At 41.6% G+C, this 22988-nt stretch overlaps 3 protein-coding genes across 3 annotated transcripts in view; 2 read left to right on the top strand and 1 right to left on the bottom strand.

Annotated features, from left to right (window-relative positions):
• LOC126564828 (protein pygopus) overlaps positions 1-22988 on the top strand; it is a 341232-nt gene that overhangs the window by 141210 nt on the left and 177034 nt on the right. The gene's annotated exons all lie outside the window — the stretch shown is intronic.
• LOC126565780 (uncharacterized) overlaps positions 1-22988 on the bottom strand; it is a 136743-nt gene that overhangs the window by 64354 nt on the left and 49401 nt on the right. The window lies entirely within an intron of this gene.
• The window catches only part of LOC126565821 (uncharacterized), a 33555-nt gene continuing 12762 nt past the window's right edge, over positions 2196-22988 (top strand). The window contains exons 1-9 of the mRNA XM_050223031.1: positions 2196-2309; positions 5658-5965; positions 6428-6600; positions 6857-6919; positions 7975-8115; positions 8318-8447; positions 15959-16092; positions 18250-18394; positions 21605-21870. Coding sequence (XP_050078988.1) covers positions 2246-2309; positions 5658-5965; positions 6428-6600; positions 6857-6919; positions 7975-8115; positions 8318-8447; positions 15959-16092; positions 18250-18394; positions 21605-21870 — 1424 coding nt within the window. The 5' untranslated portion in view covers positions 2196-2245. The remainder of the gene's footprint in view (positions 2310-5657; positions 5966-6427; positions 6601-6856; positions 6920-7974; positions 8116-8317; positions 8448-15958; positions 16093-18249; positions 18395-21604; positions 21871-22988) is intronic.

The following is a 22988-nucleotide window of genomic DNA, read 5'->3' as shown; positions in this document are numbered from 1 at the left end:
CAAGATATTGACAGCAACTAATAAATAATTTTTATTTACATGAAGCAGCGCGAAAGATTTACCTAAACTGAAAGTATTTTTTCACCGTCATTTTAAAATGTGCTTTTATTCCTTTGCAATGTTCTGACCTTCGGATGAACAAATGATGATGAGAGGTAAATAATTCATTTTAAATGTAGTACAGTCTTAAATACTCAACAGCCCCTTGATCGGATTGTCAGCTGAAAGGTTTTGATGTTTAACTTTCTTTATAATCAAATCAAACTACTTTAGACATACCCACACATAAGCATACACACACACACACACACACACACACGCGCGTAAATATTGCACTTCAAATCATACAATCCTCTTTCGAAGTCCTTTTTTAATGCTTTCATCCGATCATTCTCGGGACGTGTGTCCGTGCACCTGTCCCAGGCTTAAGTGAAGTTCCTAGTTTGAAGAATCATCATTCTAGTGATACCAGAACAAGGATTCTTTACGGACGTTCATGTTTGTTTTGGTGTTTGCAATCCTTCTGGGTAGTGCGGGAGAGATATCCCACCGACCGAGCCTATGTGTAAACATGTGTTGCTTATATTGTGTCCCAGCGGGATATTTGGTGCTCGTAGCAAGATAGACGATTATTTCGTATGGCATAAAAATCTGTTCTCTTTCAATGTTGATTCGGTGACAACTTGTTGTGTTTTTCCTGCTTTATCTTGTTATCGGGCGGTTTTCAATCGTAGCGACCGTAGCAGCTTTTGCAACAGATTACGGTCAACAGGAGGTTGAAGAAGAAGAGAGGAAAAAAGGTAGCATCTAGTGCATTCTTCACTTTTCACATACAAACTATAATTACCTCCAGCGCCCCACTGACGTTGGTTGGGTAGCTCGTCAGATTAATTAGCCGGACGATGTTTTGTGACCGGAAAGCGCAAAACTTTCGAGTCCGCAACGAATAGCTAGTCCAGTTGTGAGTTCCGTAGCGTGACAAGTGAACTTCTGCTGGAGGAGGGTTTTGAGGTTTACGATAAAAAAAAGAAAACCGTAAAGGATCGGCAACTACTCCAGTAGAACAGGAAACCTCGTCTTCAATCTTTACGGTGGTTAATCGCTTCCAAAGCATCCTGAGGTAGTAAAATAGCAACATTTCGGCGTGATCAAAGGTTCGCGAGAACCCGTCATCCCATCATCGCAACGTAGCGTATTACGTTTTCCTAACCGAAAAAGCTCAGAATCGGATGACGGTTGAAAGGAAAGTTTTTGGAGATTTTTCTCGTACCTTTGAAAGCGCGCTTGCTGGTGAAATAACTTTATCGTTTTCCGTTGTGCCTGTACAGAGTGCCACAAAGAGTGAACTGTTGGCGTTGGGCGTGATTGGGAACGGAACTGGAAGACGAGCAAGATGTGATGAAAAACATCACACCATACCTACCCCTTAAGCTCCCCGGTTCGGGGAACATTAACCGCTGTTCTCGCGCTTGTTCCCGCCACCGATCTCGACGCCAACTTTTCCGACAAAGTTTTCCGTCTTAGTACGCAATTTGCGTAAGCGCGCAACACTTTCCTGCGCCATTTATTTGCATGACGATTGCACACGAGTTGCTTTCACGAGAATGGAGTGGATTTGTGGGTGTTCGTGCGTGTGTGTGTGAAAAACTGTCAAAAATTAATTGTTTGCTTTGATGTTTTTTCCGTGGGAAAGATAATTTAATTGTTACCCTGTTTTAAGGCCGAACCCGTGTAGAAATTGTGCCACTGGGTACAGCCAAAGTGTACAAGCTCAATAACTTTTAACATCTCAAGGAAACATGTAGGTGGAAAATGTGGAAATGTTTTGAACGTGTTTAGTGTTGGTTGGACCCATACAAACACGCGCTTTTAGGAAAAAGTTTTTCAACAAAATTTGTTTTTCTTTACTGCTCACTCTTTTGTGTTTGGTGTGCTAAATCTACAGCAAGTGAAACTCGAATGAAGTTCTGTTGCGAAAATTGAGCTGTAATTGCGTGAACACTCGTTGCTTTTAAAAACAACTCCAGCTGAAAGCAACACACCGTGAAGTTACCATTGTGCCGGAGAAGAATATCTGCACCCGTGTGCCGTGTGCTGTGAACAGTGAATGCATGCGTTGATGCAGGAAGTAAGCGGATTAAACTCATAACCCCACAGCAAGAAGCACGCTCCGGACGGATCTGTGCGAAACCGTTCCCGAACCTTTTTTCCCCGGGGGCTAAGGTTTTTGCATACGGTCTAAACGATGCCTGGAGTGGTATTTCTTGTTTGTGTTCCGACGGCAAATTATGAAAGGACGTTAATTAACGGTAAGAACGCTAGCCCATTGCACATTCGTCTTATGCTTATGCTTTTGCCCCCGTAGCTTAAGAATAGATTCAGGGTTCAGGTGACCCACCAGACCAAACACACACACACTGGTTCTTCGGGACCGTTGGGTGAGGGTTTGCCTGTTTTTCTTTGTCGTCGTTAAATATGTACTCAGCGAAAATGAATGGCAACCTTCGCACAAGGGCTGCGGGATTGTGGAACACTTAGCGCAGAGGGAAGGGAAAAGGTTGGCGAACAATCTAACAAACATCTTCATTAACGGGATCAAAGCGTTGGATGGAGACTTCAACGTTTATTAGATACGAGGGTTTTGTGTATGCAAAAGTATCCCCTGTTTCGTATATGGACAACAAATGGTGGTATAAGTATTCGTTAATAATTTATATTCTTGTTGTTGAAATATGAAATGAAAGATTGCGAATCATCTGTTTAATTTTGCTAAAATTATGTTTTACCTTTTATGGATTGTCATTGGAAAACTGTTCTGGATCCTTAAGATTTCTTGAGAAAACTTCTAACTTTTCTTTCTGTTGAAGTGTTTAACAGTTCAGGATAATTTTCATATGCAAATTTTCAAAACCTTAATCATTATTAGGATTTGTAACTAAATTACTAAATATTGTTTGATGTATGGTATGATGTAATGTTGTCAGCTTCTAGACATGGAATTGTTATTTTCTTCTTCTGCTAGGTAATGTGAGCTATCTAAATGATTACTTGCCATATTAATAGCGCTTAGATGATAGGAATAAAGAAAGTCGTTGGATATATACATAGTAATTTAACACGTTGTAGGCAACAAAGAACAAATAAAAGGGCCTCCAGAAAGTGGTAGAGATGACAGCGGTGCTGATCTTTAACAGGCAGGGGTAAGAATACCATCCAGAGCGTTCCCCTGCTGTGAGGAATGACTATCACACAACGTAGTATAAATAAGTTCCGTAAACCAATAGATAGCAGGCATAACATTTGTAGCGTAGAGATACCCAGCCACAAATAGTAATAGTATGTGTATCAGAATCGCGCTGGTTCAACGACACGATTACAAATAACGCACAATATCCCCCATGATCCTGCCTCACATCCCAAGATTGTAGCTCGAATCGGATAAATCTTAGAAATTCTTGCGTGATTTTCTTCTGGATAATTTGTTGGTTACTTTCATGCAGATGACAGCATGTTGGCAGCGAATCTAAATATGTTTTTTTTTTTTTAAGTCGGTGCTGACTTTTGACTCAAAAAACACGGTACACGAAGATCACAGCGTGGCTGATCCAGAGGTCAAGTTGTTTATGGCCTTTTAATTTTAAATTTTAATATTGTAAAGCACCAAAACACCAATTAAAGTCATTAAATTGACTTGAGAATGATAGAGTAAGATTTTTATCAACAGCAATCTTCCTATTTCCAGTGTAAATCTAGGCATAGTGGCAATATTTCCAAAGTGCTGTTTACCGGCTACCGTCTCTTTGAGGAATAGCTACATGAAAGTTTGGTTTAAAAACAGTAGCTAACATTGTATGGAAGAATGCCGAAACATTGAACCCAACTCTTATCAGGAATGTTTTAGTCATTTTGTTAAAAACTGTTTCTGAAAATAGCTTTTTGGGAGATTTTAGGTTTAACAACGTAACGAACTAAATGATCCAAGTTATTCCTTATCGACTAAATTCAAAAAAAGTTCCTATCGACACCGAAATGATCCAGAGCATGAAAGCTTGTGTGCTATGCTCAACAGAATCCACCCTGCTGTGCCTACTGGCAGTTTTTGAATGCATCGTTTCGTTCGTAAATGAAAAGAATGATTGCAGTCAAATATTTCAAAGAACCGGCACCAAAAACCTACGATTCTTTGAATGCCGAGTGATTACTTCCTGATGGTGAGCTTCCGGGCAGGCATGCCCTGAAAGCAGGCAAATGAACTTGCTTCTTACTTTATTTAGAGGGGGGTCAAAATCACCCAAAACTGCATCTGCTAGATGGACGAACACAATGGTAGACTACACCTTGTGCAAAGGAATGAATTCAGCAGGAATCTATCGAGGTAGAATGTTGACTGCGAGAATAAAGGCAACGCTAACCTCCATGCATCTGTGGCTGGAAGCTTGATTGTGTTTGGCTTTGGCCGTTTGGTAGTGCGGAAAAATAAAATTCCTTTCCGTCGTCGATCGGCGATGCAGCTGTCCCGGAACAGCAGAACCGGACCGGGAACTCTGTAGGTAAATATCTTTCACTTGCGCCTTTATCATTTCGTTCCTTTACGTTGTTATTTCGCGGTACAAGAACTAGGTTCTGTCTTTTCGGTGCGGGTGTAGTTTTTCTTTATTTGGAAAAATAAATCGGAAAAGCGGGAAGTTTTTTGTTGCATTTACTATCGGTGCCTTTTTTCGATTATTCGATTCGGTGGTGCTCTTCATTTGATGCGAAAAGTCTTTTCGTTTGCCAAAAGGGGAAGAAAATAAATATGACGGGAGCGCGAACGTGAGATGAAAAATAGAGTAAAAAAACACGCACAGAAATAGAAATCATCTAGCAACTATTACATCCGTCGCAAGGTAAGGAAATACGAACCGCGCTGAAAGGAAAAGCGCCATCAGGGTGCACTTCGTGCTTCATAAAGCGGAAACATTCAGCACTGCCGAGGGCACTGGGTTGGGTAAATATTTGCAGATGAGTTTTGCTCCACTTTTGCACCGTCTTTGAATGGTAGCGGATTGGAGCGGGCGAAAACAAATCGTCCATCGCTCCAGGCGGTACCGACTCACTTCGACTTGGGGCCCCGCATGGACAACGGTTGGCAGTGAACCGACTCTACGTTGTGTGCAGCGAAGGACGAAATGATATTGTTAATGGATGCACCTACTAGAAATGGGGAATTGATAGCGAATGCAGTTTGATTCTGTTGCAGTGGTGGAGCTTTCGTGTGCAATCGTAGGGAGGGATAGAAATTTCGAAATAAAATTCAGCCTCAAAACTGCACAAGGAAAGTACAGGTAGTTAGGGTGCATCAGATACCGGAAAAAATGTTACAACTGTTGATTGCGTCTTGTGCTTGTTGTTATTTAGTGAAGGTGTTTTTAACACGATTTTTTTGTATCGTTTTAAGTACACGTTCTGGTTTATCAGCAACAGTTAAGCAGCTTTACTTTCAAACGAGTAGATGCTTCTTTAATGCGTCGTTAAGCGGTCCTACGTTAAATATTCTATTTTATTCAATTGATATGCTTTGCTTTGCGTTTTTAAATGTATAATGCTAGCCAAGGTACCAGTAAATTAGTGTCAAAGATTAAATGCATCGTTTCAACATTTTTGTCCCCTCTTGATAGGAATAAATTATGCCCCAAATAATGAACAGCTGCCACCACCAGTACCGTCCCATCAGCCGGCACGTAATCTTAATATAAATCTCCCGGAAAACGTGCCCCACGGTCCGAGAGGGCAGCGCACAAATGCCAACCCCGTAGACAATGCAGTCGGAAATGCAGTCCTTCGGCTTGAGGTTGAGCTGCGTGACAAACACGCAGCACAGGGCCGTCGTACGGCAAACAAAGCGAAACCACCTAAACCACCGTACGGTGCGGCGAACGCGATAAAAGGACCACCGAACGATGGTGGATCAGCACCGTTGGAAAAGGTAAGCGCTCAAGCAAAACCCGAACCTCTCGCAAAAACAAACACAACCCGTTTATCAAGCTGCTGTTAGCGTGTGACGGTGGGCAACCAGGCGTCGACCGCATCGTTGAGGATTTTCCGTGAAAAACTGCACACACACACACACAGCTGCCACTCGGCGTCCTTCATTAACGGTTCTGGAACGGTGAACTTGCGCGTGGACACACGGATGGACGATATAAATCTTTGCAGCTTCCCTGGATGGTTCTCGGCCGGTCGGTCGATGTTTTCGTAGGTGACAAAGTTCGGCTGTTATGTTGGGATTTGCACGGGTTTGGTTATTTTGGGTATTTGGGTATTTTATATGTTTGAGGTACATCCGAAAAGGGGAAATTCCAAATGAAAATATTTTCAGCACAAGAAGTAAAACATTGCCATATAAAATAAACAAAATCTTAAAAGGCTTCTTATCTTCGCTCGTTAGGTGCTGGACGAGCTGCTTAAGAAGCTAGATGTCGAACGCGTTATATGGCACCCGGACAAGGATGGCCAGTACTATCAGGTGGTTTTTCCCTTGGCAGCTGGTGATCCTTGTGAAACTACTCTCCACTGCCTAACGGAGCTAGGAATCGGTGTGAAGTACAACTCCAGCGTAAGGTAAATTATACAAAAAAGGTGCTAGTTGACTAGCTCGATCGTATCTGTCAGATGATGCGCCTGCAGTTATGCAATGCATAGTTGTGGGAAAGCTTTGTACTTTTTTTAAAACCAGTTTTGCATTTTAAGGACCGATTTGGTTATCTAAATTCTAGTTAAAAACCCTCGTTGTGTACCAAAAAATATTGTTCAACAGAAAAAGAAGAAATGTATCAAAAATTTCAAAACTTTATCTTTAATTCTTTTTTTCTTTCAGCGTTCTTCCATGCAGCGTCAGCTACGACGGCTGCAATGATACCAGCAACGAAGATGAATACGGGTAAGCTTTTCCCGTTTCTGACCTGCACCACCGCTTCTTTTATCATAATTTTTCCATCCTTTCCGTACGCAACCAACGTCCGACCCACAATGTCTCTCGTTTTGGAAACTATCCAGTCGCTGACTATTATTTAAATGAAGAGTAGCGACTTGTCCAAGGAAAAAAGTTGTCCTCTGTACGCTCTTTTGCTCTTATGCTGTTTGCCTTCTCTTTTTAGAAGTTCTTCAACGCTAGCGACTGGTTTGATGCTACTGAAAAAGCTTTGTTTCGTCGGAAGCGACTAGCATTTTTTTTTCTGTTCCTTATGTCCCATTTTTACATGTGCTGCCACTTAGTTCTTTTCTTCGCCCTTTTGTCTTTGTTTGATAGTGTTCTTCCATTCCACAGCTCTCGGCACAGTTATTGTCGATGTGCATTTGCATAATTTGATTAGATTCACGTACGCTGTACGCAGTGCAACATTGCAATGTGCATGCAGGAAGTAACAAGATCAGCATTGAAAAGTGTAATGAAAAAAATAAAAAAAGAAACAAGAGCTGCGTCGCGTTGAATTCAATATTCTTGCCTTACATCTGCTTCAAGTTGTGGATAAAAGAACCGAACCTTGAAGGGATATCCATCGAACGGGTATAGGGCGTATTTTGTTCGGGGGGATTTGAGTTTCCCCATATATACACCCACCTTGGGTGAATATTAATTCCCTTATTTATTCGCATGAGGAGAAACCTTTTTCCTGCTCGTCAGTTAATCCTTGGAGATGTATAGTAACGGGGATCACAGCGCGCTAGTTGACTTTTAATTAAACCTTCCCTTGCCAGCTTTCGAACGCATTTTGACGTTGTCCTCCCCCAAGGACCGTATAAGGATTAAACGCTCAGTCATCGGGCGATAATTAAATGTCCTTTAAGTTAGCAAGTGATTCTGTAGCGGAAGTCCGATGAACGACAGTTAGATGACGCTTAATTAAACGTTCAAACATGTGTATGTACGTGCGCGTGTGTATGTGTGCTTGTTCTTTTTTTCTCTCTCTCTCCTTTTCTCTCTTCTTTAAACAGGGATGAGTGTGAGGAAAATTCCAAATGGAACAACTTCGTCGACTCGATCCGCTCGAAGCTCACCGTGAAGCAGGTGGTTGATGGAGTGCGAGCCGGCGGTTCACTATCGTTCGACTACTTGCTGCTCATCGTCACGGCAGAGTAAGTACTGTCGGTGCATAACGCCAAAGCACCACACCACAATCACCTTCCGGATGGTGAACCAGCCAAATGGTTTCCGTCACAAAGCGCTTGGCTGTTCGCTCTCGAACACTTACGCTCGTATGGAGCATCTTTTTAGCATATTTGATTCTTTTTTTTTTTTTTTTGGCTTTCTTTCGCTCTCGTTCACTTCGCGGTGCAGCTCACTAGCCGCCCTAGGACTGGTGGAAAATAATGCACCAAACATTGTGGCCGCGATGCTGGTTTCCCCACTGATGGGTCCGGTAATGTCGATTACCTTCGGAACGATCATAGCCGACCGCGAGCTGGTGGTAAGTGGAGTGCTGGTTTTTTTAAACATTTTCTCTTTGCTTTCCGAAAGTCAAAGGATCATACTGCTTTTTGCGTCCTAGTCGTGTGCATGTTTCTGGAGGAAAATATTCTATTTTAAAGAATTTTGTAGCATACACGAATTTGCTTTCAGTATGTGATGATGGAACTATGAGAAACTATGTTTCACCGTCGCTGACCTGAAGGTAAATATGGGTTCAAACATTTTTTGCTTAGTGTACCGATGTGAAAAACAAGATTATTATATGGATTTTCGGTGAAACAATCGTTTTTGTTCATACCAAAAACTTATTCGTTGGTGTGGGATTTTTGTTAGTTCAAAATAGAAACTATGATCATCCTAGTACGGTTTACCAAACTGGGTGAAACATAGTTCTAGTAGCAAAACAAAGGTGCAAAACATCAACTAGAAAAGTTCCGAAAAAAGTCCAATAAATTTTTCCTTTGATTAGCACTTTGCATACTCATTTCCAAACCATCCTCAAAATGAAAAAAAAAAAGGCAAGATAACTTCCTCATAGCAAAACCAACGATGAAAAGCTCGCCATTCTCCATCACCCCACTCAAGCAAACTCGCGATACATGAAGTCCGGGTGAAAGTTCACATTCATAAAGCCGACTGTTTGATACGGACCAAAAAAAAAAAAAAAAGCAGCATACAGACACACAACTTGCCTTGCAATAAAATCACACCGGGCGCAAAGCAAGAGCGTACACCCAGCTGTGTAGTGAACACAAAAAAAAAACAAAAAATTCTGCGGTTCTCAGGTGTGCTCAGTCGATGAAAATTTAAATTAAAACATTTTCATTCAACTTAACGGCGGTGGTGAATGACGGGGGATAGGGGGTGGTTTGAAGATGGATTTGGACAGGCTGGATGAAAAGCTTCTACCCCATACCGGTCACCGCAAGTTAAAAGCAAAACGGCAGAAAGGGAGTAGTTTAAAAATTAATTGCCTCGCGTTCGAGAGTGTGAAAGTGGCTGTCGGTTTGGATGGTGCGAGCTATATTTTGCACACATTTGAGCAAAATGCTGCAGTAATTTCTTTCGGAAAAGGATGTGAACTCTGTGTAAAGCGTGCTGCAGGGGAAAATGGTGAGGATGAAAAACGAGGGCTCTTCTTGGCGAAGTCATTAGAAACGATTTCATTGCAAAGTCATTAAATTATTGTGTGATTGGTTTATGAGTGTTTCTGGAAGTAATGGTTTCGAATGCAATTCAAAGCATCTTAAGTTGAATAATTTTGGCTTTTGTGTTGTTACGTTTTAGCTCGCTGTTGATTTTTTTCTTAATACTAAGGAAATTACAGCAATACGGCTACTATTTTTTAGACATTTTCCCATATATTTATGATCTTCTCCTGCAATTTTTAGGCAAATTTCAATATTAGTTTTAGTTTCTTCAACTGATTTTTGATTTCGTTTTGGTATACTAGAACATAGAGAGAATTTCTCGTATAAAAGTGAATTGTGAATTTCTAGTGTTTATGAGCACTCTGAAGAACTATGTTAAGCAGTAAATAGAACTTGGGTAAGCGTATAAATTAATCGGGGTGTACAAAAAATTAATTTTCTCATAGCTTTTCTAAAGATGCATGGCATAACACATTAAATTTAACCTGCAATTTGGGCTCGATTTTTTACCGATTCCGGTTGTTTACTGCTTCGAACTAATTGTCTCAAAATTTGTTTTCTATGATTTTACCGTGCTCCTCTGAAGACGACGATCTATCCTTTACTGATTTAAATCACGTTAAAAATATTGTTAAAAATACATATTCATATTTGTTTGCTTCTTTATGCAAAAACTGTTTCCTGGTCAGGACGTATTGGGTCGTGCAGATCCTTCAAAGGGGCAACACGAACATCATGGGCCCCGAGTACGATTTCTTTTCATGCAGCAACTCCTGAGAATCTCCCAATATGGGGCCCCTTACATGAGGCAGTTGTCGTGGCCGTCTATGTATTCCGCCCACCGTTAGATCCGCTATTTAGAGGCCAGTAGCTAATAAGAAAAGAATGGTATTAAATCTTATTTGGGATTTTCCACCATGCGCAGGAAAGACTATTCAGCAACGAATAGGTACAGCAAGTGAAGGATTGTCAGAAATTAGAGTCTAATGCTTCTCGTTGTTTCATATACAGTTCATATCATAAGATAGACTTGTTGTTTTTTTTTTTTAACAGTGTCTACCGAACGTGTCCGTTCCCAGGAAGAAACTGTAATCAAGATGGAAGTAACTTCCAATGGCACTTCTAATGGAAAATAATTTCTAAAATTGGGAAAAGGTTGAAAATTGTTTATATCTATAGTAACATTTCAGAATTTCATGGACATTTTGTTTAATTTTTATTTCCAATTTCATTTTGTCGATAATCGGAGGCATAGTTTTCGGCGCCATCGTCTGACTGGTGGTCAAGTCTTAACATAACTTGCAAAAGAAGACTGTTCTACATACACCAGTCGTACATTCCGGAGTTTTATTGCATAAATTCACATTGCATAAATTATTGCAAAGCTTCACAAAAGACTTATCTCTAATAACTGTAACGTCATAACTATTGATTGAGAAAGTCTGCTGCTAGTCGTTCCTACTATACAATATGGTTTTTAAAACTGATAATTGAAATGCCAAGAATTTCGCATAGTTAAATTCTACACCTTTTAAAGTTTAAAGTTTTCATTCTTCAAATGAATGATCGCCTTTAAGCTGTTAACTTTAACATGATTCACTTTCACAGAATGATAATAAAAAAAAAATGCGCTAAAAAGAACTGCGTTAGGACCCAATTCAGCAAAAAATCAGTATAACGTTGGAAGTAAAGTATCAGCAAAAAGGCGAAACGAATCGTGTTGAGCGATGGTAAATTGAATGTCAAAAAAGCAAACAACACATTCATCACCCAGTCAGATCATGGGCGCGCATCCAGCTGTACGGGACGCTGTATGGTGATTAAACCGATGTGTATCTGCGTGTAGCTTTATCTGTCTCCACGCCATTCCAAGCGTTCCGTGCATTCGATTGGTACATTCTGGGCTGTACGAATTTTCAGTAAAATATTTACCCACCGTTCAAGCAGCCGAGCCACATTGCCCAATGCTAATTGATACCCGCAACGTCTACGCACCATTTCGCACCGAGATTTTAATATTATTTTATTTATTTATTTATAATTAATTACGACGGTCCAGTGCCGTATTGTTCACACCGCTTGTGTTGAAAAAAAAAAAACAATTATATTGATAAGGCATTTCCTCCTTATTCTTTTGCCTTATCCCGGGCATACTCGGTTGTGGGTGGTTGTGGTGATGATGATGATGATGATGATGATGACGATGATAATGATGATGATGATGATGATGATGATCTATTGGTGGATGTTGTGCGTTTTGATGGTCCAGGACTATTGTTGTGTCTATGTGATGATGGAGGTTCATTATATCCGAATTCCGGTGGTGTTGTGGCCGTTCTATTGTTGATCTTTACGATATGGTCTGGACTGTAACGAACAAATAGACATCGTTAAGACAGCACGAACATTTATTTGTCTGCGTACAGTGTTCTCCAGTGCACTCCAGCAATGACATTCCAAGCTCAACCTAGTCAACGTCCAATCAAAGGATGATCGACAAGCTCTATCCCGCAGCAGCGAAAGCGACTTCACTACTCCCGAGACTGAACCCGCCAAACACCCCGAACCCGACGCCAACGTTGTCAAACTCAATGTGCCAAAACTGGACTGGAGTGGAGAACACTGCACTTTGAACAACGCCTGCCTCCCTTTTACGGCAGTGTTGGAACCACTCTCGAGTGCTCTTGCCCAGTCATCGGATCACCCGTGGCACTACAAGAAATACACTTAAGACATAGACAACACAACATTTAACAAAAAAGGAATTGGGGAATACGAATAAGGATTGGAAGGATACTTGGGATGTGGAATCATAGGACAAGACCGTTGTCTCTGGCGAATCGGTAAATGATCCTCATGTAGGGGAGGTCACTGGTAGCCAACACTTCTCTAATTTCTGTACCCGGTCGTCTGCCGATATTCTCGACTGCGCTCAACAAGGAGGGTCTTGCGGTTTCAAATTCCACGCAGGACCACAGAAGGTGATCCACATCGTGGAATCCGTCACCGCAGCCACACACTTTTGTCTGAGCCAGAGTTATACGCTGTAGATGAGCATTCAACGCAAAATGATTCGACATCAGTCGAGACATCATTCGTATGAATGCCCGGTCTACAGAGAGCCCATCGAACCAAGGCCGCAGGGACACTTGCGGAGAGATCGAGAAAAGAAAACGCCCGAGTTCATCCGCCTCCCACATGCTCTGCCAGCGAGACAGGAAAAGTTGCTGTGGAAAACGAAGGAACTCCTGGGCCGAGATCGGTCGGTCGTAAAAAGCGCCTTATTGGACGCCTGTTTTGGCCAGTGAGTCAGCCTTCTCATTGCCGGGAATTCCACAATGAGAAGGGACCCAGATTAGCGAGATCCTATACGCCTTATCGAACATTGAGCCAAGCAGTTCAATGATTTTGATGGTGAGGAAATCCTGACTCTTAACAGCCTTCGGAGATCTCAGAGCTTCAATAGCACTAAGGCTATCAGTGAAGATGAAGTACTGGTCCGAAGGTCTCGCTGCTATCATCGATAGTGCGTAAAATATTGCGGCTAGCTCTGCGGTGTAGACACTACATGGCTGCCTCAATTTGAAAAGAGCTTCGGTGGACTCGCTAAAAACACCGAAGCCAGTGCCCTCCTCAGAGGATGATCCATCAGTGTAGTACTGGCTTTTTTGGTCTAAATGACCATACTTATCCATGAAAATACCCGGAACTACCCTCGGGCGAAGATCATTAGGTATGGTCTTAATTTCCTCGTGCAATGAGGAATCTGTTACTAAAATGGAACTGTAGTTCTCAGGAAGGGCAGCACGATTTAATGCCTGTGGAGCGCTAGGATGCACTTGTAGGGCAACAAAATCTTCGTAGATCTTGAGGATTTTGCTCTTAGAACCTGTCTCTAGAAGCGCTTCAAAATTTTCTATTATCAAGGGATTTGATACTGAACAACGGACTAGAAGGCGAAGCGACAGCATTTCAAAACGTAGTTTGAGCGGCATCACTCCGGTCATCACTTCTAGGGACATGTTGTGTGTAGATTTCATGCTCCCTAGTGCGAGTCTAAGACAGCGGTACTGTAGCCTTTCGAGCTTGAGTATCAACGTATTGGATGCCCAATGGAAGCATATGCTTCCATATTCCAATACGGATAGTACCGTTGTCTTATACAGTCTCAGGACGTCTGATGGATGTGCGCCCCACCAGAATCCTGTGACTGTCCTTAGAAAGTTGATTCTTTTACTGCATTTTTGCACCAGACGGGTGAAGTGAGTACTCCAGTTTAGCCTAGAATTGAACCATACACCAAGGTATCGAAAATTGTCGGTAATTGATATCTTTTCACCATACAGAAAGACATCAATTTTCGGGTCATATAGCCTTTTCTCCCTGTTTTTTCCCGTATCGCTAAAAGGAGAAAAGACTACCATCTCAGTTTTCGTTGCAGAGAACTTGATACCAAGGTTTTCAGACCACTCGGAAAGATTGTCCAGAGTGGTTTGTAAAGCCAGTTGTATTTCGTCGGCGTCTCTGCTTGCAACAGATATAACGCCGTCGTCTGCCAGTTGTCTAAGACTGCAGTTTGGCGCTAGACAAGAGTCTATCTCACTAACATAAAAGTTATACAATAGGGGGCTCAAGCAGGACCCTTGTGCTAGTCCATGGAAACTGGTCCGTTTTAACTGCACGTGACCATTGTTGAAGTTCATAACTTTTTCCGACAAAAGGTTGAATAACAAGTTATTCAACTTTGGTCCCAGGCCCGCATTTTCTAACTTTTGACTCAGTTTGTATGGAGAAACTGAGTCAAATGCCCCCTGTATGTCAAGGAAGATAGACCCCATGTTCTGCTTGCGTGCACGGGCAAGCTCTATTTCAGTCACCAAAAGCGCTAAACAGTCATTAGTACCTCTGGCTTTACGAAAACCAAACTGAGTACTTGAGAGAAGGTTGTTGGTTTCCAACCATTCTTCTAACCGTAAAAGAATCATCCTTTCAAGGAGTTTCCTCAGACACGAAAGTAATGATATCGGCCGATATGAATCGTGTCTTGATGGCGGTTTGCCAGGCTTCAAAATAGTGACAACTTTCACTTCCCTCCATTCTTGCGGGACGCTGTTGAACTCCAACATATCGTTGAAGATTCTTAACAGACGTTTCTTGCCCATGTCGGGAAGATTTTGCAGCAGTTTGCTGTTGATCTGATCCAGGCCTGGGGAAGAATTTTTGCTTGAAAGGAGAGCAAGCGATAGCTCAACCATAGTGAACGGTGAGTCCATGATAGGTTCACTGCCAGGCGCATTTTGATGAAAGTTCTGCGCAGGAACGAAATCAGGGCAAAGCTTGTGGGCAAATTCATTTAGCCACTCGCCAGAAAAGCTTTCGCTCTCGTTGATGTTGTTGCTGTTTCGCATCCTTCTAGCCATCCTCCAAAGCGAATTAAGTGATGCGGAAGGGTCTAGGTTATTGACGTATCTACGCCAATAGCCCTTTTTCTTCGCCTTCAACAGGTTTTTGCACGATCTCTCCAGTCCTTTATATTTTTCATATAAAGACCTTGAGCCCGTGTCCCGGAATGCTTTAAACGCCTCCCGCTTCTTATTAAAAGCCGCTTGGCAATCCTTGTCCCACCAAGGAGTGGGAGGTTTTTTGAATGTCCTTGCTTGGTGGGAGCGCCTTGTTTGGGCTTCAAGAGCGCACTTGTTTATAATTGAAACAAGTTTTTCGTACTCCTGAACTGGAGACAAATCTTCCAAGTCAAGAGAAAGCGAAGCGGCTACTAATTCACCGTATCTCGTCCAGTCGATGTTCCTCGTTAAGTCACATTTAACGGGGATTCCACCTACTGGACATCCTCCCTTGATGTAAGAAATTTCTATCGGCAAGTGATCACTGCCGATAGGGTCCTGGATCACCTTCCAACTAAAATCCAGGGCCATCGCTGATGGACATAGAGACAGGTCCAGTGCACTCGCCCTACTCTTAGGTGTCTGCATCCTAGTTGCCTCTCCTGAGTTGAGAATTGAAAACCCAAATCTGTCGCAGATGTCTCGGATAATAGGAGCGCGAATGTCATCCTTATCGCAGCCCCAGTCGACTCCATGAGAGTTAAAATCTCCCAGGATCAAAAGCGGTCCAGGCAAGACCACTGCTAAATTTCCAAGATCCTCTTTGAACTTTTCAATTTTTTCCTTTTCATTGCTGGCTATCGGGGGGATATAAATTGAGGTAATTGTCACGTGAAGATCGCCAAGTTTTGCCTTTACTGCGACAGTTTCGATAATTTCTTGCCTAGGGGAGATTTTAATATTATTTGCTTGCTTTTTCATTTCATGCCTTTCTTCGTACGCCGGATGCTCCCCAGAAGGTTGGCTTTACAGCGCTCGCCCTCGGTATGTTCATCTCGATACTGTTTGGATTCATTTTCGGGCTGATACTCGGCACCACCGAGATGCCGTGGGGATTCGGTGATTTCCCAACGGAGGAAATGAAGGGCCGGTAAGTGGAGTTGGTTTTTTCGTCTTTATGCTTCTGTGTATGTGTTTCTTGTTTTCCCCCATTTTCGTTTGCATCAACATATTCACAAACACGCATACTGGTACTTCAATTTATCGTGTCTCATTCGCCTCGTGGTAAGCGCGATGTAGTTGAGGTAGCGCTGATGATAATGAATTACAAATTCATCGCTACTAAAATACGTTATAAAACACTGGACCACAAGGCCTGGGGCAACAAAATAAAGTGGTGAGGAAACGAAAGTAATGAATGAAACCTCCAATTGGTTGTTGAATATTCGTAAAACAGCAAAAATCACAGAAATCATGCCATTCTTTCCTATCCGGTGGGTGTTTTCGAATGAATTAATTAAAGCAAAATATAGCGCGCCACACAGACACAACCATTGGAACGACTTGGCTCGGCATGAACCGGACGAAGGAGGCATTTGTTGTTTATTTTTTTCCCACTTTACCTCAATATTCGAACTCTGTAGCGAGGGCAGGTCTACCGGAAACCAAAACCCCACCGGAAATGAACTAGGGAATGGTGGAATTTCGTATGCGGTTGATACATTACGCCATACCTAAATGGTAATATCGGAACAACAGCACGGTTGTTGCCTGCCACGGTCATTCCCAGCCGCACACATAAACTCACAAAATGTGTTGATTTTTCGCTCCTCCAAAGTCCCACTTCACAGGTTTCCGTGTGGTTTAGATGGTGTTTCGGTTGGGAAAATGGAAAATAAATACACAGCACACCATATTCCACCGAAAAGTGGACGATTGATCATCAGCGGTACTTTGGTGGTGGGTTGTTGTGTGTAGTTTTCACTTTAAATGTAGCACTGAAATGTTACTTTATTTTTTGTGGCTTTGTTTTGGTTGTAGGTTGTAGTAATTGTTTAATGAATGGTGGTAACGAGGTAGGAAATTAAATTAGAAACATGCTTTGATTTCGGTTGGATTAAGTGGTTCACTTTTTTTGTAACATTTTTTATGTACAATTATGGTTCAATGATTAACAAATTGATTTTATCTGATTCAAAGGAATTGATTGCATTGCTTGTGGTTGGTGTTGATCATGTGGAGGAATCAAATTGAGCGTGTTTAGAACGATAAAATATATAATTTGTACTCTTTTTAACACATTGAAAATTAACTTGTTTGATATTTGATATTTATTGAATACATTGTTTACAGGGATAAGGATGAATTGGACATAATATTTACTCGACTTATATCGGAAGCTATAAATATCAGACGGTTATGCTCATATTTCAATCGAAAATCGAAAAAATTAGAAACAATCGATCAATCGAGTAAAAACCGTGCCAGCAATGAAAAGAAACCAGAAAACTCGCGCCAAAATCGCTCAAAAATCATGGTCAGGTTAAATGTTTTGTTCGATTATCGTATTCTGCTGACTTGGCACTTCTGGCTGTTCAACAAGCTTAAAAGATCGCTTCGAGGACACCGTTTTGAGACGATTGAACAAATCCAAGTCGCAGCAAGGAAGGAACTTAAAGTCATCTCTGGAAAATATTGTAGTAGCTGTTTCAAAGTTTGGGGAAATTCGTAGGCAGATGGAGATTGCATCAGGAGGCGAATACTTTGGAGGGGACGGAATGTCCCCTTCAAATTTGTCCCAATAAATAGAGTGAAATATGTCCTAAAACGTCCAGTTTGGTTTATATTAGATGGCTTGGCTTTAATTAAATGGCTAGGTAATTTTAAAATTTTAAATTTTAAAATTAAATGGCTTGGTAATTTGAATGTTTTGAACCCAATAAACAATTCTTAATATTTCAAAGTTGGTCTTACGACTGAGTGCTCGGTCTAATGCAGTTGCTGGGGAAATGAGTGGATTTTTAGGTTTGCATTTTGACAAGTAGCATTTTTCCATTTGTCGTTGGTTCAATGCTAAAAGATGCAGCTGCTGAGAAACATCATTAAACCAATCGCAAATAAAAAAATCAAAAGAATAATTGCCTACTTTCAGGCGTTTAGTTCTTCAAAATATAAGATTATCATTTTGGTTGAACTACAATCTTATTTTCACAGGAGTAAAGAAAAGTGTATTCTTTGTTAAATTTTTAAACTAAAATAAAAACATGAAATTTAACTGGTTATTCCTTACATTAATCTTCTCACCTAGTGGTAACGCACGCTCCCTGTGGATGGGCATACTCTGGGCACTAACATCCGGTAGCGGTGTAGCAGTGGCATTACTCCAGGGCTCGGCCGGACCATTGATAGGTGTTGCAATTTCCGCTTCGCTGCTACCACCGGTCGTGAACTGTGTAAGTATGGACACAATCAAACGAAGCCATTCTACTTTACCCTTTGTACAAAGCGCTTGCCCGAACCAGCGGAACGGAACACTAACCTCTACCGAAATAGTTCCCTCACGGTTGCATCACTTCCAACACGCAATAATGATGCTCCATTTCCGTTGCAAACATGTGTCGCGCCTTTCGCTCGTCCTTCCTATTCACACCCATTGCGAACCGATTACACGGTGTGTGCGCTGTCCAGGATCAAAAGCACCAAATCCTTCATTCCGCAAAGCCCGAAAAGTGCCGTGGGGCCCGTATGTGAACCGTTCCGAGAATGCATTGCCATGAACGAACGCCATGGAGCGGTTTGGCATTGCTGCGATATTGATAGAACGGTGTGCATTCAGCTTCTGCCGAATGAACGCATCCTGTCATTAGGGGTGATGAACAATACGGTACGGAGGTTCGTTAAAATGTTCTACCCTCAAGTGGTGCAATTGAATTGAGAACTTTTGCTGCGCTCGCGTGCAGCTGCACGCCGTAACCGGTTGGCGGTGGTTCGAAAGTCCTCGAGGTGTTAATAGATTCATTAGGGATTATGAGATTTGAGCACCGTCAGAAGCGCCCAGAGAATGTTGCTTTGAGGAAGGGCGCATTCAGGAGAAGCTTATTATCAATCCAATTGAGCGGGCACAACATAGATAGCGATTTTTGTGGGAAACATGATCTCTTTTCAAGGTGTGAAGTCAATATAGTTATTTATAGCACAATATAAACAGCACTTTGAGCCATTTGGTGACAATGTTTTTTAGTTGTTGAGGGCTCCAGGACGATAAAATCTTGAACAACGAAGCCTTTTCATTTAAAAGTACTAGTCTGATGAATGAAGCTTCTGAAATGCGAAGTCACACCATGAATTCGAAGCTTATTCACCGACGTTACTTTTTAGTCATTTCTAGGGAAGACACGGGTTAAGAGTTTACCAGTTATTGTACAGGCACCCAAGGTTTCTTTGCCGATTTTTAGCTTTCAATAATTATTCTGTTTATTGGCTTTTAAAAGGACTTTTAATAATGAATAATATATTTTCCAGAGTGCCATTAACACCATTATTAAATAACCAAACCCAGTCAATGTGTTGTATGCCTTAGGAATAGCAAAAGAAAAATCCTTACTTGCCAAATCGTCGTTTTAATTAGCAGCAAATACAGTCCATCTTCTAAGATTGAATTTGCAAATGTGAAGTCCAAGGACATTTGATTGCCTCCCTCGGGAGGCAATGTTTTTTGCGTAAAATGGTGACAATTGGCAACTTTTCCCCAAAGTGTTTCTCGTTTTTCTTCAGTTGGAAACATCGCTCGTAACTGCGGGAGGAAGTAAAACCGATCCAAACGACGGAAGCAATTATACAAAAATCATTACAATAAACGGACGTTGGAAAATATTACGATTCTTTAGCACACCATTACCGAGGCTCGGTTCCAACGGCATCCCTAGCCTCCGTGGGGTAAACTTTGCTAAATAACACTAGCCACTCAGAGATATGGGCTTAGCATGGTGAGAAGTGGTGGTGAAAAATCGTAATCGGCATTACACCGGCCCGAGAGACCTTCAAGGCCGAAAGGCAAGATAGTCCTCCACCAGACCAGCAGTTTGGTTTTATTTCCTCGTTTTAATAGCCGTTTCACGGGTATTTCTCTTTGCCGGCGCGGTTTCCGCTGATTGTTCTGCGCCAAAGTTTCTGCTGGATCGAATCCAACAACTTCCGGCAGATGAGCGTCATCTTTGTCGACAACCGTCACCATCACAAGCACCATCATCATCATCATCATCGCAATCATCACCTCCACTCTAGTGAGCGAGAATTTCTCTTCCAATCGGATTAGAATTCAAATTGTGTCTATTCGGTGGCTCTTTCTATCGTGAGATGTGTTGAAGATTGAAAATTTCTAACCAAACTCAAACGCAACATGGCCGGAAAGTAGTATACCCGGTTGCTGATAACATCCCACCCCTGTTTGACCAAAAGAGTTTAAAAGCCCAACAGCCTGAGTGATGCTCGAGTGCTAAGCCTCAGCTAGATGTATCGCGAGCGGATGTTTCTGCTACGAAATTGACAGGAAGCGCGTTTCATTCACCTTTCTTTTACGATACATTCCCCCGGAGTGCCCTTCAGAGGACCCATACAAATGCACACACAACAGCCACAACAGTGTGCTGGTAACATTAATTTTATGACCATAGTTTTGTATCTCTTGCTCTCTTGACTTATGCTACATCGCTATCGTCCATTCCCTGGGCGGATCGTAAAGTTTTATCGGCGTGTAAAGACCATCCTTTCGGTTGCGTGCAGATGAGTTCGGGTGCGTCGCGGCTGAAGAGTTGACAAGCGTGTGAAGGAAGCTTTTGGTTGAGGCGATTAGGAGGGCTAACGTTATCTGAAGAGTGACCCTTTTCGGAGATCCCGGGATGCAGCAAAACATTCATCCGTTCCTGTCAATATGTTCGTAGAGCATGTTTGAGCAGCTGAGCGCGGTGTGTTTGAAACATGTTTTGAACATTTGGAATGTTTTTCGCTAAGCCCCACGCATTTGTTTACGATGTGGTGCTGCTCATGTGAGGCGATATTAGTTTGGTGTATTGTTGATGTTGCAGGGTTTGAGTTGTTTATGACGAGAATATGCTGGTAGTTTTTACATATTTGTAGAAGGATAGCCTTCATGTCATAGTGCAGATGGTTGGTTAAAGTTGGCTAAGCAGTTGCTCAGCTAAACGGGTGTCATGTAAAGTGAAATTAACAATTGGCACGCTTTTGGCATACCTTTAGGCATCTTTTGAAGAAGTTTTTCGTTGTTCAGGATATAATTGAATCAGTGGTATAATGCAGTTGAAAAAGCATTTTTGCTATTCACGTTGTAAGAATTATAGAAATTTTTCATATTTTAGTTGATCTTGAATGACATGGTAAAGTGAAGAATTTAACCGTTTTTTTACAGGTTTTTAAGACTTAAATTAAGCTGGATATATCGCAAGTAGTTCTTGGGTAAATATAAAAATCAGAGACTTCCATTACAGTCATTGGAATAACAAATTAACATCAAAAGGTTGATTCTTTTCTATGCATCCGGATGTTGTTCAGCATTAATTAGATCCAATATTATCTTCTTTGTTATCGACTCAGTAACATTAATGCGAAAAAAAACATCATCCCTCCATCATTCCATCCTTTCACAGGGTCTGTTCTGGGCACTGGCCTGTATTTGGTTGATTTACAAGGAGGAAGATATCAAGATGCCCCACCTGAAGGGTGAACCGTACAGCGGTAACTCTAGCTACGAATTCATCTACACCAATTACATCCCCACGGAGTTTCTAATTAACGGCATCGTTTCCGGTCTGCTGACGGTGATCAACGTTATTTGCATCTTCATTACCGCCATCATCGTGCTGAAGATTAAGGAGGTAGCCGCACCGTACACATCCAGTCCGGATTTGCGCCGGTAAGTAGAAGGAAGAAGCGGGAAACGACCACGTCTTTAAGTTTTCGTTTTCATTTTACCCTTCCTTCCGGAGGGTGTCATTGTCACGGTAGTGATCGTTGTGCCGTTGGGCATCGGATTATTTTTATGTTTGCAAGAGCGAAGCATCCCTTGTTGGGTTGTGCTTTTTTTTATCCGTTTTTTACTTTTTAGCTCAAAGATGAGAGAATTTTATCATTTTCATTAGCTGCAACGATATTTACAGGTTATGCGCGATTTGACACTTTGTGAGTGATTTTTGCGGAAGGGGTTTTTCTTTACAATGTTTTATTCATTGCTTTTGCTGCTTGTATGAGTTTTTTCAATGTTCTTGTAAATTTGTTATTCAAAAAAAAAATCGTTGTTTTTCAACTTTTTCAATCCAAAACAATTTCTATTTTCATTGTTTCTGAAAACTTGCTGTTTCAACAACAATGCCTGGCTGATTTTTAATTAGTTAGCGCCTGCATGTAGGCTATAAAATTTAATTCAAAGCAAATATTAATATTTAAAGGCAACGGTTCAGAAATAAAAAAGATGAAATTTTTAATAAATTTGAAAAAAAGTCCGGTTGCTGAACTCATGAAAAAATTAGACAATTTATACCTTATTTTTTCAACTGTTTGCTACATAAAAAATGAAGAGGGTGAGAAAAGTTGTGTGTCGAAAAATTTTCGAACTTGCACCGATATACTTGTAACAAAAGAGTAAAAAAAAAAATCAAATCGAACTAAAAGCATCCCGTCTGGTATGCTGGAAAGTGCACAGCAGGTGCATTTATCCGCATAGTCCATTGTTAAATGGCATAGAACAAGGTGTTGTGTGTTACGTGAGATAGTTAGACTGGCGCGTGTGGCTTGCATAGTTGCAGCAACAGCAGAAAAAAGCGACTCACATAAAAGCACACTAACACTTTCGCACAATCAACCAAACGATACGAGATGAAAAACTAATGGGTGTAAAATAATTGGCTCACCCAGCGATGTGCCATCGGCGGCTATAGTCATTTAGCGCACGTTGTTCAATACTCCCAGAGAATGGAACATTTCAACGTGCCGCTACCAGCCCAGAATGCGCTTACAGTGAAAATGGGCTAGATA

Source organism: Anopheles maculipalpis, chromosome 3RL, assembly GCF_943734695.1.
Source record: "Anopheles maculipalpis chromosome 3RL, idAnoMacuDA_375_x, whole genome shotgun sequence".
NCBI lineage: Eukaryota > Metazoa > Arthropoda > Insecta > Diptera > Culicidae > Anopheles > Anopheles maculipalpis.
The sequence above is the reverse complement of the archived record's forward strand: the minus strand, read 5'-3'. Positions and strand labels throughout refer to the sequence as shown.